The sequence below is a fragment of the Myxocyprinus asiaticus genome, chromosome 6 (genome assembly GCF_019703515.2).
Source record: "Myxocyprinus asiaticus isolate MX2 ecotype Aquarium Trade chromosome 6, UBuf_Myxa_2, whole genome shotgun sequence".
Taxonomy (NCBI): domain Eukaryota; kingdom Metazoa; phylum Chordata; class Actinopteri; order Cypriniformes; family Catostomidae; genus Myxocyprinus; species Myxocyprinus asiaticus.
In genome coordinates, this window is record NC_059349.1 from 11,331,668 (window position 1) to 11,347,475 (window position 15,808).

Genomic DNA, 15,808 nt, shown 5'->3' on the forward strand with positions numbered 1-15,808 from the left:
TAATAAACAGGAGACCTCAGAAATCTAACTGAGAGAGACCGAAGAGCCGTTCATGGTCTACACAAAAAAGTCACACATAGTAAGCATTAGGATATGTTAGGATAGTAAGCATTTTCTGTTAAAATACCATAACTACTTCAGTTACTGCAAAATAATAATGAAATAATATAGCATCTCCTTTCTCTAATTTAAGCCTTGTGCGACCTTCGGGACATTTTTGTTTTTTTCATTTTTGTTTTTTCAATCATTTTGTCTGTGTTAATGCCAACGGCACAAATTTTGCCATAGGTGTGTATTTTGGGGGGAATTTTGATATTTCAACCTCAGTTCCTATAATACATCTATAATAGACTGTGTACACAAAATAGTTATACTCAGGACCTTAAGCACAAAAAAGTATTTAATTAAAACTACAATATTTAACCCTGTGCCATTAAAACATAAAATTATAGATTTTATGATATTATGCTTTCATTCCGGGCCCTGGCTTCAAAATTAAAATATATATATTTTCCACCAGATGGCGCCAATGTTCTCATGTTTAGCCTGTGGAGCAAATACATGCTTTTTTCCTATTTTCTGTTTGATGTATTATAGAGCACTGCAGGCCAGTTGAAAAAATTATGCAGCTAAAATTGTGTGGGTGTGTTGGTATGGATATCAGAGTGAGTTGTGTATGTGTGTATTGAGAAATTTATGTGTGTGTGTGTGTGTGTGTGTGTATGTGTGTGTGTGTGTGTGTGTGTGTGTGTGTGTGTGTGTGTGTGTGTGTGTGTGTAAAAAACAACAGTGGCATTATGTAAACAAACTGTCATTTAAAGGGTTAAAATCCTGAAAATGAATGAATATTTGGTAGTTATGATCAGGACTGATGTTGGTTAAAAAAAAATAACTCATTGAAAGTGGAAAATAATATGAATATATAATATTATTATGGCAGTTTTTTGACGTGGACATTTTTGTCCTCCAAGAACCTCTGAGTAACTTTTTTTTTATTGATGCACAAGGGTTAAGCATTAGTTAATTTTTCTTATTAATATTAAGACACTGATGTTTCATTATTTTTTAGATTACACCTCCAAAAATAACTTTTGTCCTAGTTTTCTTATGAATGCACTTGCCACAAGGCCATTAATTATTTGCTTTTTGGAAATCTTCTATAATCTTTTGGAAATATTTCATAGGTGACTTTTACTGTTAAAGAGACAGTTCACCAAAAAATTACTCCAAAACTCACCATCATGCCATCCCAGATGTGTATGACTTTCTTTCTTCTGTTGAACACAAACGAAGACTTTTAGAAGAATATCTCAGCTCTGTAGGTCCATACAATGCAAGTGAATGGTGACCAAAATTTTGAAGATACAAAAACCATATAAAGGCAGCATAAAAGTAATCAATATGACACCAGTGGTTAAGTCTATATCTTTAGAAGTGATATGATAGGTGTAGGTGAGAAACAGATCAATATTTAAGTCCTTTTTTCCTCTAAATATCCACTTTCACATTCTTCTTCTTTTACTTTTGACGTTTCTTTGTGCATATCGCCAACTACTGGGCACGGAGGATAATTTACTACAGTTACTGCAAAATCATAATGAAACAATATAGCATCTCCTTTCTCTAATTTAAAAGTAAATGCACATTGGTCTTTAGTGGGGCATATCTTCCCCCATCTTCTCCTACCGACTAAAACCAAGTTACTAGAGTTTTAGTGATGTAACTATATAATTTTACGTGTGTTGCAATAATCACAATATAATGCTGTAATGCATATTTGATTGTTGATTGAAATGCGCGCGTGTAAAAGGGGCGTGACTGCCATCTGCTGGACATCTGTCACACATTCCGCTCACATTTTAAATGAACCGGAAGTACATTGAGTCAGGAGTCAGACGGACAAAGCGCTTGTAAAGATGTCGCCTCCGTCCCATTTCAACTTCACTGAAGCCAGAGAGAAATTTACGGTAAACCGTCAATGTTATATCATGACTATCAGTGGCCGACAGAAGTGCTTTGACATTGCCAGACGATTCCGCTATTAAAAATGATTAGTTTGAGTATCTTGGCGGCCAAAGTTGAGCATGATCGTGTATCTCCTCCACAATAAACTCATATTTGATCACAGTAGATTAACAGAAAGGCTATTCATAATGCATTTGATCTATTGGGTATTTAGCCATAGACAGTGATTTGTTAATGAAGGCCCCTAGATAGCTGATGATGTTTGTGGAGGACATTTCAGTGGTATCATGGTACAGTGATGGTAATACCATGGTATTCATGTGCTTCAGAGTATACCACGGTACATGTCTAAAAAGCCATGGTATTACCATGGTACAATACGTTAAAAACATGTTAATATCATGGTAACATGGCCAAAAGAAAACATGATTTCATCAAAAATAATGATGATTTTTGTCTAAAATAGCTTAAGCGTTCAAATCTACATGATTTATATCTAAATCATACTAAAAGTGTGTTTTTTACCCTGTAGGCTGCCACCAAAAGTGCGGTGGATATCCGGAACTGTAAACCCCTGACCAGCGCTTTCAGTCATCTGCCTGGAAAGTAAGTGATATTGTTTATCAGTTATCTTTCAAAAGTCATTGATTTAATCCTCAGTTGATTTGATGTGTTAGAACCATTTGTTTTCTCAATGATTCATTTGCATGCGCTAATGTTGGAAGATTTGAATAGTCTTGTATGGATAGCTGTTGAGATGCTCTTTGTGTTTTTATTTGACTGCTCACAGTGAAACGGAGAAGAAAACCACTCTTGACCAAGCTCTCCGAGGAGTCCTTGAAGAACAGATAGTGAGTTTGCAGTTTTACTAATGATTTCATGTTCATTTTAAAGCATTGAGGTGCTTGCATTGATTTTTGAATCACTAACGGTTTGACAATGAGTCTGATGAGATTGTACTTTTTTTTTTTACAGGTGAAGCAGAAAGTGAATGTTGAGGATTTTCTTTCTCTGATCTACATCAGTATAGATGGTGTGACTGAAGGTATGTACACTTATACCGCTTTAGAAACCATCTGTGGTTTGCAGTCTCTATAATGGGGATACTGTACAGTCAGTCATTATTGCAAAATAAACCTCGGTAATGTGATCAGGACCCAAAACCTAAGTGGTGTTATTGTTTAATGTGTGAAGTGGAGTGATTCAAGCTATATAGGAAATCAATTGCGTAGGAAAGTGTTCGTTATAATATATTATACTATACTGTTTATAATATAATCTACTGTATTTGACCACAGAATGCTGCATTTGACCAATCAGAATCAAGTATTACAGAGAGCAGTGTTATAAGTTGGAGATCAGCAATATTTTTGCATTGATTTATCGTCTTCTTGGTCTTCATGTCCACACAGGCATCTGCTCGGCCACCAGTCCCTTTCTTCTTCTGGCAGATGTTCTCGACTGTCTCCCTCTGGATCAATGTGACAAAATCTTTACATTTGTTGAAGAAAATGTTTCTACGTGGAAGTCTGTAAGTTTGGAAGAATAGTTTTGTTTTCTTTAATTGTTAGTAGTGGTTGATATAAAAAAGTTTTTAGGGTAATTACACTTAGAGGTCGACCGATAGTGGATTTTGCCGATACCGAAACCAAGGTGGTGGAAAAGGCCGATAACCGATTAGTCATGTAGAGTGATGAAACATTTCTTAGTCTTTCCTTACTATAACAGGCACAGACACTGAGGCTACAAGAGTCCAAAATGAATAAAATCCCAAACACAGATTATTGTGCTACCAAAATCCCAATAATAACCAGAAAAATTCAGATTTGGTGCATAATGTGGGATTTTTAACTATAAACAAGCCAGAAATACACAGGGGACTTGGCTCAGTTACAATGCTCTATATGTAAGTATTTACCAATTTAAGCTTTTTATAGCCTATATATTTACCAGATGAAGAGTTTGTATATACAGTAGAAGTATATATACTGTGTGTGTGTGTGTGTGTGTATATATATATATAGCTTTCTATTCTTCTCACCACAATTGTACAGAGCGGTTATCTGAGTTACTGTAGACTTGAACCTGTCTGGCCATTCTCTGTTAACCTCTCTCATCAACAAGTCGTTTCCATCCACAGAACTGCCACTCACTGGATGTTTTTGGTTTTTGGCACCATTCGGAGTAAACTCTAGAGACTGTTGTGTGTGAAAATTCCAGGAGATCAGAAGTTACAGAAATATTCAGCCCATCTGGCACCAACAATCATGCCACGGTCCAAATCACTGAGATCACATTTCATCATTCTGATGGTTGATGTGAACATTAACTGAAGCTCCTGACCCATATCTGCATGATGTTATGCACTGCACTGTTGCCCCATGATTGGCAGATTAGATAATCACATGGATTATTGTTGGTGCCAGATTGTTGGTGGCTGGTTTGAGTATTTCTGTAACTGCTGATCTCCTGGGATTTCCACACACAACAGTCTCTAGAATTTACTCCGAATGGTGCCAAAAACAAAAAACATCCAGTGAGTGGCAATTCTGTGGACGGAAATGCCTCTTTGATGAGAGAGGTCAACAGAGAATGGCCAGACTGGTTCAAACTGACAAAGTCTATGGTAACTCAGATAACCGCTCTGTACAATTGTGGTGAGAAGAATAGAATGGTATTCTGAGATGCGGGTTGGTGCTGTTTTGGTGACACGAGGGGGACCTACACAATATTAGGCAGGTGGTTTTAATGTTGTGGCTGATTGGTGTGTATACAGTTGAAGTCAGAAGTTAATACACCTTAGCCAAATACATTTAAACTAAGTTTTTCACAATTCCTGACATTTAATCGTAGAAAACATTCCCTGTCTTAGGTCAGTTAGGATCACTTCTTTATTTAAGAATGTGAAATGTCAGAATAATAGTGGAGAGAATTATTTATTTCAGCTTTTATTTCTTTCATTACATTCCCAGTGGGTCAGAAGTTTACATGCACTTTGTTAGTATTTGGTAGCATTGCCTTTAAATTGTTTAACATGGGTCAAACTTTTTAAGGTAACCTTCTCATAATAAGTTGCTGGAATTTAGGCCCATTCCTCCAGACAGAACTGGTGTAACTGAGTCAGGTTTGTAGGCCTCCTTGCTCACACACACTTTTTCAGTTCGGCCCACAAAATTTCCAACGGATTGAGGTCAGGGCTTTGTGATAGCCATTCCAATACCTTGACTTTGTTGTCCTTAAGCCATTTTGCCACAACTTTGGAGGTATGCTTGGGGTCATTGTCCATTTGGAAGACCCATTTGCGACCGAACTTTAACTTCTTGGCTGATGTCTTGAGATATTGCTTCAATATATCCACATAATTTTCCTTCCTCATGATGCCATCTATTTTGTGAAGTGCACCAGTCCCTCCTGCAGCAAAGCACCCCCACAGCATGATGCTGCCATCCCCATGCTTCACGGCCTCACCTTTTTCCTCCAAACATAAGGATGGCCATTATCAGACCAGAGGACATTTCTCGAAAAAGTTTTAGAGCAGTGGCTTCTTCCTTGCTGAGCAGACTTTCAGGTTATGTCAATATAGGACTGGTTTTACTGTGGATATAGATACTTGTCTACCTGTTTCCTCCAGCATCTTCACAAGGTCCTTTGCTGTTGTTCTGGGATTGATTTGCACTTTTCGTACCAAACTATGGTCATATCTAGGAGACAGAATGCTTCTCCTTCCTGAGCGGTATGATGGCTGCGTGGTCGCATGGTGTTTATACTTACATACTATTGTTTGTACAGATGAACATGTTACCTTTGGGCATTTTTTACCTTTGGGAAATTGCTCCCAAGGATGAACCAGACTTGTGGAGGTCCACAATTTTTTTTCTGAGGTCTTGGCTGATTTCTTTTGATTTTCCCATGATGTCAAGCAAAGAGGCACTGAGTTTGAAGGTAGGCCTTAAAATACATCCACATGTACACCTCCAATTGACTCCAGCTAGCCTATCAGAAGCTAATTGTCTAAAGGCTTGACATCATTTTCTGGAATTTTCCAAGCTGCTTAAAGGCACAGTTAACTTGGTGTATGTAAACTTCTGACACACTGGAATTGTGAAAGTCAATTAAAAGTGAATCAATCTGTCTGTAAAGAATTGTTGGGAAAATTACTTGTGTCATGCACAAAGTAGATGTCCTAAACGACTTGCCAAAACTATTAAAAAGCTAATATTAAATCTGTGGAGTGGTTAAAAAATGAGTTTTAATGACTTCAGTGTATGTAAATTTCTGACTTCAACTGTAAATATATATATATATATATATATATATATATATTTCACAAGATGAGGTATAAAACAAATAAAGGTAGAGATTTTGGCCGATAATCAATAGTTCCAAAAAGCAACTATCGGCACCGATTAATTGATAAAAGCGATATATCGGTCTACCTCAAGTTACACTAGTATTTGTGATTGATGTGTGCTTTCTCTCATGTTTACAGAATACATTTTACTCCGCTGGAAAAAATTATTTGTTAAGAATGTGTAATGGTGAGTTGTGATGGTTTTTATTATATAAGCATTAATTGGATCTATACTACTTTGCAACACTTATACGCTTATCTAAGAAATTTGGGTGCCTGAATTATTAATGTATAAATAAGGATAAATATTACAAATAAGAATACTATTGGAGTAATCGGATAATTGCGGATCATTTATAAGATCATTAGTATTGACCGATGCTGATATGTCACCAATATAACTGTCAAAAGTTTGATGTATCCTGACATTACCTCTGTTCCCCTACAGATCTCCTCAGGAGACTCTCCAAATCTCAGAATACAGTGTTTTGTGGACGAATCCAGCTATTTTTAGCACGTCTCTTCCCTTTGTCAGAAAAATCTGGTATGTTTTCTTTTATGTATTTTATTATTTGTTTAGGGGTTAATCTGTTTTTGTAGCTAAAGAGGATGTCTTCTAGGGGTCGACCGATAGTGGATTTTGTCAATATAGGTCAGGGTTCCTGTGGGTCCTTAAAAAGTCTTAAAATGTCTAAAATTCTCTTTTCTAAAATTTAAGGTTATAAAAACTCTTAAATATCTTAAATGGTTTAAAAATATTCTTAATTTTCATTTAAAGGGGTCTTAAATTTGGGGATGTAAAGACCAGAATCACGTTATGGCCCTGATGTGATTATTAAACTTTAAAAGGCTACGATTTAGTTTAATAAACAAATCATCTGCATGCGCTGCAGGCTTCAAAGTGAAAAGCACGCAGGGAACTCGAGATTTAGTGTTTCCTGAGGGGCTTCGGAGCATTTTGCAATAAATGAATACCTGACATTTATGACACGTGATCGCTGATGATCTACTGTTGATGAATTATGACAAGGTGTACTTCAAAGTGTTTATATTGTAATACCATGTAGATGAACGTAAGAGAGCATAATTTATCTGTTTGAATGAGCAGCTGGAAGCACTGAAGCACAATCATTTCAAAATAAAGAGTCCCCGGTGTGTTGTGGGAGTTGTTTTATTGTTAGAAGTCTTGCGTTTTGCACCAAATGTTTTTTTTCTTTTTTTTTTTCTGGTTATTATTGGTATTTTGGCTGCACATCCATTAACCTAATTAACCTCAATCTTAGTTCATACAAAATCTTTGTTTAAACACTGGCCCTTAACACTTACTTAGTTCACTAATTTTAAACCATGACTTGCACTGCACATAAATAACTAATATTGGCATTATATTCATTCTGTTAGCCAGTTAGAACTGTTAGAACTGGCTCCCACAGTGAGCCTGGTTTCTCCAAAGGTTATTTTTCTCCATTAACCAACATCTTATGGAGTTTTGTGTTCCTTGACACAGTCGCCTTCAGCTTGCTCACTGGGGTTCTAAATACAATTATTATTTAATTATTTATTTTATACACAATTTACAATCATTTAATCAAACTACACAATGATGACTCTTAAGACTTTTTAGATATTACCATTTCATTTTCTGTTAAAGCATGATTTTCTGTAAAGCTGCTTTGAAACGATGTGTGTTGTGAAAAGCACTATACAAATAAAAATGATTTAATAACATTTGAACTCTTGTCACAGGGAGGAAAGACTAAGAAATTTTTTAACATTCAAAATATCACTTTTAAAAACCATGGTCATAAGTCTTCAGTCATTTTATTGTCGTTTGCACAGATCACACATGGTAGAAACTGCGCATTGACGTTTGTAATTGGCTGATTAATCTGTTGTTGCTGTTATTTCTTTCAAAACATGATCGTATCAGCAAAATCCAATATCAGTCGACCTCTAATTCAGATGTTTTTATAAATTGGTACATAAACCAATTTTAACGTATTTATATGTATGTGTAAAACATGTCTGAAGTATTTTAAACTTGCAGGTACACTGTTTTGCTGATAATCAGTGTTACAAGTTCTAAGGCCTTGTTGTGTTTGATTTTAAAAACTCTAAGCAGCCCTGTAGGTAGATTGATATATCGGTTTTACCGATTAATCGGTGCCGATAGTTGTTTTTTGGAACTATTGGTTGTCTGCAAAAATCTATGCCGATAGTTGCAGATAGTATTTTTTTTCATTTTTATTATTCCTAATTGTTTTTTTTTTTTTTTGTTGTTTTTTTTCATTTCACATCAGTTAACCTCATCTAGTGAAATATAAACAAATCTCTTCAGCTGGTGAATATATAGGGTATAAAAAGCTTAATATGGTAAATACTTAAAGGATTATAATAGAGCCAAGTCTCCATTTCAAAATAAGAGTCCCGGAAAAAATAAGCGTATTCCAGGCTTTACCAACGTTATGCACCATTTCTTAATTTTGTTAATGGAATTTTGGTTGCACAATAAGCTGCTGCTGGGATTTTATTTATTTTGGACTGTTGTTGCCTCTGTCTGTCCCTGTCATAGTAGCAAAAGTTTATGGAAATTGTTTTGTAACATTCTATAAATTGATTTTGAAAAACCATCAGCCAGTTAATCCGTTATCTGCCTTTTCCACAACCTTAGATTTCGCTATCGACAAAATCCACTATTGATCAACATCTGTTTGCCGATGTCTATAACTGAGGTGGTGGAAAAGGCAGGTAATGGATTAATCGGCTAACAGTTTTTTAAACTTGATTTATAGAATGTCTTTTGTTAATATGACGGGCACATACATTGAGGCTACTAGAGTCCAAAATGAATGAAATCCCAAAAGCAGTTTATTTTTCAAACAAAATCCCAATAATAACCAGAAAAAAAATGAAGAAATGGTACATAACGTGGGACTCGTAACTATAAACAATACCGAAATACACATTTGTTTTACTCTTATTTTGAAATGACAGACTGGGCTCTGTTACAGTTATCTATATTTAAGTATTTACCAGTTTAAATTTTAGAGCTTTTTAGAGCCTTCAATCTAAAACACTTGATTTATCTAATCAGTTTATCTAATAACAAAATATGCATTGAAGTGAGGATAAAAATATGGATGAATATTGCCAATAATGAAAGTGAATCAAATTCATAATGATTTTTGCAGATAAGTGATAGTTCCAAAAAGCAACAATCTGCAGCGATTAACCGGTAAAACCGAAATAGCGGTCTATTTCTAATGTCTTCTCCCTATATTTCAGGACTGAACCTACAGAGTCAGTTTAACCTTGACAACATCACAGTGTTCAACAAAAATGAGCAGGAGAGCACACTTGGACTGCAAGTAAATGAATGCTGACAAATTAACTTTATATTTACTGAAATTGAATATTTTTGAAAGTTCATCTTTGAAATTTATAAACATGCATTTTTCAATCTCCCAGCACTCAGAAGTGAAGGAGGAGGGGATGGAGGAGGGGGAGATGGGTGATGAAGATGCACCAGCTCCCTGGTAGGAGATGTTTGTATCTTAGTTACAAAGTCAACGTCCTGTTTTTTGCCTTTGTTCAGGGTTGTTATACTGTTTGAGTGAAGCCTACAATGAAGTGCTTTTATTTTGTAGCTCTATTCCCATCGACTACAACCTGTACAGAAAGTTCTGGACCCTGCAGGACTATTTCAGAAACCCCATACAATGCTATGACAAGTTCTTATGGATGACTTTCCTCAAGGTACCTCAATTCAGAACATACACTTGTTTTGTTTGACAGTTATGGTCTTATACATAGTATACAATACTGTATATAGCATATGTGTTTGTTTAAATATAGTACAATTGTACAATTTGTAGAATGGAACAATGAATTTACACATTTTAGAAGGACTTTAGAATTGAGCACATTGCATTGAGGGAGACAGTATCTCATGCAGTGTGGTCTGGTTTTATATTGTCATAATTTAGTCATATTTTTTGTCTTGACGAAAATGTAATTTAAATTTAGTCAATATTTTGTCGTGTCTTATTCATTCATTTTAGTCACTTTCACTCTGACTAAAATGGCATATAATGTTAGTTGATGAAAACATGACAACGATGTACTAAAAACGGAAAAGTTTTTCCTTTTGCGTTTTTGAAAGTTTCGCTACAGACAACAACGTTTACAAAACGATCCCCGTTCACAAGGATCTGCGAAAATGACTAAAAACATTGTATTATGCATGCCAGGCCAGTAGTTGGCGATGTCACTTTGTAAAGAAACATTACGCACCTGCGCACATGAATTCAGCTGGTAGAAGAATATTCTGAACATACAGTCGGTCTGCGTGCATTTGTTGATCATTCTGGTCTCCCAGTCGCTGACACTGATTTTTTTTTTACTCGTGTTCTCTGCAGTATTCAGACGAGACACTAGCCGTGTTCAAGAGTTATAAACTGGACGACATGCAGGCGTCTAAGAGAAAGCTGGAGGAGATGAGGACTGCAGCTGGAGACCACGTCTACTTTGCCAAGTTTCTCACCAGTGAGAAAGTGGGTGCTTCCAGTCATTAGAACTCATCCGTTCATTAAAAATTCAGTCTAGCTGAATGAACATTATACTCCCATCACAAACCTCTTAATTTGAGGGGAGTTTTCCATCTTTCTGCAGTTGATGGACCTTCAGTTGAGTGACAGCAACTTCAGACGACACATTCTGCTTCAATACCTTATCCTGTTCCAGTACCTCAAGGGCCAAGTCAAGTTCAAGAGGTCAGAGAGACAACAATGTAGCACTTAGTGATCTTTTAAGTTCAATTTTGTCCTGCTTTTGTAAATTGTTGTTTTTCCACACCTAATTTCTTCTCAACCCTTGCAGTTCAAACTGTGTTTTAAATGATGATCAGACTTTATGGATTGAGGACACAACCAAACTTGTCTATCAGGTTAGTTTCCATACAGAGAACTTATTGTGGGGGATACCTGTGAAAGTAGTTTATTTGTATTCACTTGCCTTTTCTCCATTTAAGTTACTGAGAGAAACCCCACCAGATGGTGACAAGTTTGCATCTATGGTTGAGGTAAGCAATGACCACATTTACACGCAGTTAAGAAAATTGTCTCTTCCATTCTGAAACTCCATGTTAACAAGAACGCAGATTTCATTATGCCATTTAAGGGATTAAGAGAAAGCAGTTTAACACATACAGAAAGCTGCTTGTGTGTTCATGTAAACACATCAGCAGTGTTCGAACAGGTTTTTGAGGAGTGTGCATGTGCGTGAACAGATTGAATAACAAACGTCATAGGATAAAGCCAAACATCATATCAAAACGTCAACACAGCGGAAAGAATTCTGGGACTACAGTGGGAAAAGCACAAACTAAAAACTATACCCATTTATACACACCAATGTAAAATATCAGCTGCACCTCACGTTCATGTATATATGCGCTCGTGCACTGGGGGAATCCCAGAATTTTTCGTAAGAGGGAAACCCCACTATTGCAGCGCAGTTCCACTGCAGGTCGCAATAGAAAGTTAAAGAAACAAACAACTCTGGAATATCTGGAAATAAAGTGAAGCAACATAGGATAAAACAGTCCAGTCTTCCTCGGATACCATGTTTGTTATTAAAACAAGCATCACAGGGAAACTACGTTGCTGTGGAGAAAGCTGCTTACTGTCCGAGCCGCAAATATACAGGAGTAAAGAGTCATTTTTAAACAACACAATACTAATATGTTAACTTGGGAAGAGTTCAGAAATCAATATTTGGTGGAATAACCCTAATTTTCAATCACAGCTTTCATGCGTCTTTGCATGCTCTCTACCAGTCTTTCACATTGCTGTTGGGTGACACTCCTGGCACAAAAATTCAAGCAGCCTGGCTTTGTTTGATGGCTTGTGGCCATCCAGCTTCCTCTTGATCACATTCCAGAGGTTTTCAATGGGGTTGGCCATGACAAGAGTCTTGATCTGGTGGTCCTCCATCCACACCTTGATTTACCTGGTTGTGTGGCATGGAGCATTGTCCTGCTGGATAAACCAATCCTCAGAGTTGGGGAACACTGTCAGAGTAGAAGGAAGCAAGTTTTCTTCCAGGATAACCTTGTACGTGGCTTGATTTATGCGTCCTTCACAAAGACGAATCTGCCCGATTCCAGCCTTGCTGAAGCACCTCCAGATCATCAACGATCCTCCACCTGGTCACGAGACGGAGACCTGGAGAGGCCTACAAGCCACAGTGTGTCGCACCCACTGTGAAATTTGGTGGAGGATTGGTGATGATCTGGGGGTGCTTCAGCAAGGCTGGAATCGGGCAGATTCTTCTTTGTCCCAGGAGATCAGCAGTTACAGAAATACTCAAACCAGCCCGCCTGGCACTAACAATCATCCATGTGATTATCTAATCAGCCAATCGTGTGGCTGCAGTGCATATAATCACGCTGGTATGGGTCAGGAGCTTCAGTTAATGTTCACATCAACCATCAGAATGGGGAAAAAATGTGATCTCAGTGATTTGGAGCGTGGCATGATTGTTGCTGCCGGACAGGCTGGTTTGAGTATTTCTGTAACTGCTGATCTCCTGGGATTTTCACACACAACAGACTCTAGAATTTACTTCGAATGGTGCCAAAAACAAAAAACATCCAGTGAGCGGCAGTTCTGTGGACGGAAATGCCTTGTTGATGTGAGAGGTCAACAGAGAATGACCAGACTGGTTCAAACTGACAAAGTCTACAGTAACTCAGATAACCGCTCTGTACAATTGTGGTGAGAAGGATATCATCACAGAATGCTATTCTGAGATGCGGGTTGGTGCTGTTTTGGCGTCACGAGGGGGACCTACACAATATTACAATACCTACACAATGTTGTGGCTGATTGATGTATATAAAGATGTATAGATTTGTATATAAAGATGTAGGGACTTGCGACTGTCCTGAGCTGTGAAAGAAACAGGCACTAATAAAATATCTATTATATATGTTGCATGTAAAACATGAATGGCTGTCAATTTAGAAATATGCTATTAAAATATCTCTGTATTAATGCTCTCATATTCTCAGAGTAAAAAGCATTAAAATCGTTGCAATATTCTCGATATGGGTTAATTTTATATCAAAAGCAAAATAATATTTCAGAAATATTTGATATACTGTATGACCCAGCCCTCATTTGTACTCTTTTGTTGATATGTATGAAAAAATATTGTTTTACTCATTGATAACTAGCTGATCTCTTAGTGTCATCTCAGTTTATTCATTATATCATCAACAGCACATCCTGAACACAGAAGAGAACTGGAACTCATGGAAGAATGAGGGCTGCCCAAGCTTTGTGAAAGAAAGGTACTGATGATGATCTGTCTCATCTTATGGTTCTAATTGTATTGTTACATTTTATTCTGAAAAGTTCATTCTTAGTGCAAGGTTTCTAAAAAGACTAAATTATATAATGTGGTCAGGAACTGTGTGTGATACTGTATGTACATTTTTTTTTTTTTTCTTTTTTCTCAGACCAGCAGAGACCAAACCCATCCGGCCCAGCAGAAAGAGACCAGCACCAGAGGACTTCCTGGGGAAGGGCCCTGATCGTAAGATCCTCATGGGAAAGTAAGATATTAATATTTCATTATTGCATAATTCATATTGCTGGTTTGCAATCTTATTTTCTGTTAATGCTTATCTTTGTTCTTCACCTTTATCAGTGAAGAGCTTACAAGGCTTTGGAATCTAAATCCTGACAACATGGAGGCGTGCAAGTCAGACAGCAGGTATGCATTTCATAAACACTCTGGAAAAGATCCTGCTTTCTTCATTTAGTCAGAGGTTTTGTATTAATTCACTTCTTGATCTTGGTTGAAGGGAGTTCATGCCGTCACTGGAAGATTTTTTTGTAGAGGCCATCGAACAGGCCGATCCTACAAACATGGTGGAGGATGAGTACAAGTAAAGACATTTACTAATTCAGGCTCATTTAACAAAACAAAATAATGAATTATATATGTATCGCACTTAACTGAGGCTTCAGAATAGGTTATTGAGTAATTTGCTGTTTTCCCTCAGAGTTGTGCGTAACTCAAACTATGGCTGGCGAGCCCTGCGGCTATTGTCCCGGCGAAGCCCCCACTTCTTCCAGCCCACCAACCAGCAGTTCAAGAGTCTGGCTGACTATCTGGAAAACATGGTCATCAAACTGGCCAAAGAGCTTCCTGTGAGTGGACGTTCACCTCATTATCTGATGCTAAGAGAAATGTGTAGCAAAGGCAGATAACACGAACTAGTGGTCGACAGATATGGGTTTTTCCAGTGTCAATGCTGAGATCTAGAGAGAAGGGTGCCCAATATAATTCAGACTACGTCCACATTAATCCTGATAAATCTGAAAACAAATATTTTTCTCTACGTTCTGGCCTTCCATCCACACTGAAACAGCATTTTTGTACCCCGAAAACTGAGCTTTTTGAAAACGCTCTCCTAAGCCTTTTTAAATGTTTCAGTGTGGATGAGCAACTTTTTGAAAACGGCAGTGTGGATGGAGAGCGTTTCAAAATGAAAACGCAGTTTTACAATTTATCTGGATTAATGTGGATGTGGTCTCAATTAATAATTGCAAATGAGACACACACAAAAAAGTATCACTCTTTCAGCTACCAAAGTGGCCTTTTACATTTAGCCGTGAATAAAGCATCTTTGTTTTTTCTCAAACTTACAGAAAGACCTTCCATCTGAGGAGATAAAAACAGGAGAGGAGGATGATGAGAATGGAGATAATCTGCTGAAAGAGAGCAATGATAGTGAGTACATCATCTGCCCTTAAGTTTTGTGAATCGTTTGAAAGCCAATAAAAAAAAAAGGGGAAGAAAATGTTGGTCTTCAATTACATAGCCAAGAAGACTGTAATGGTGTTAGCTAACACACTGTTTGTGCTACTGACATGACCTCAAATCGTGTAGCTTGCATTAGTATTTTTCTAAGCAATCAGATTTGAAAAAAAATGGGTGAAAGAATCCCATAGGTTTAAAGAGACATAACATTTTCTCCCTCCAGGTCCCAGCATTCAGAGCAAGATGGTGACAAACAGTCAGATGGATGATATTGCCACAAAACTCAAAGCCCAGTGGAAGACGCTGGCGGACCATCTGGAGATGAGCGAGAAGGAGATCCGTGTGATAGAGTCAGACAGTGAGGACGTGGAGTTGCAGGCGAAGATGCTGCTGGTGGCCTGGCAGGACCGAGAAGGCTCCCAAGCTACAATGGATAGCCTGGTCACGGCCCTCAATGCAGCTGGATTCAGCAACATTGCAGATGGTCTTAACGAAACATAGCTCCACACGTCCCCTTTCCTCTTTTTCAACTTATTGGTTAGTTTTAAGCATTTTCAACATGAAACATTTGTATGTTTTTGCTGTACTTAAATGACTTGTATTCTTCAATAGCATTAAACGTTTTTGAAATAAATGTCCATAGCAAATAATCTGATGGTT

The 15,808-nt window shown here is 37.3% G+C and overlaps 1 protein-coding gene across 1 annotated transcript; it reads left to right on the forward strand.

Annotated features, from left to right (window-relative positions):
• The first annotated feature begins 1,870 nt into the window (after positions 1-1,870).
• On the forward strand, positions 1,871-15,790 carry LOC127441996 (THO complex subunit 1-like). The gene is made up of 21 exons (XM_051699621.1): positions 1,871-1,967; positions 2,498-2,571; positions 2,756-2,816; positions 2,941-3,010; positions 3,378-3,496; positions 6,455-6,503; positions 6,765-6,860; positions 9,602-9,684; positions 9,785-9,852; positions 9,964-10,072; positions 10,735-10,869; positions 10,988-11,088; positions 11,195-11,261; positions 11,346-11,396; positions 13,600-13,670; positions 13,839-13,934; positions 14,030-14,095; positions 14,187-14,270; positions 14,388-14,535; positions 15,037-15,118; positions 15,372-15,790. The coding sequence occupies exons 1-21, from the start codon at positions 1,917-1,919 to the stop codon at positions 15,647-15,649; spliced, it is 1,959 nt and encodes a 652-aa protein (XP_051555581.1). The 5' UTR covers positions 1,871-1,916; the 3' UTR covers positions 15,650-15,790.
• Positions 15,791-15,808: the final 18 nt, after the last annotated feature.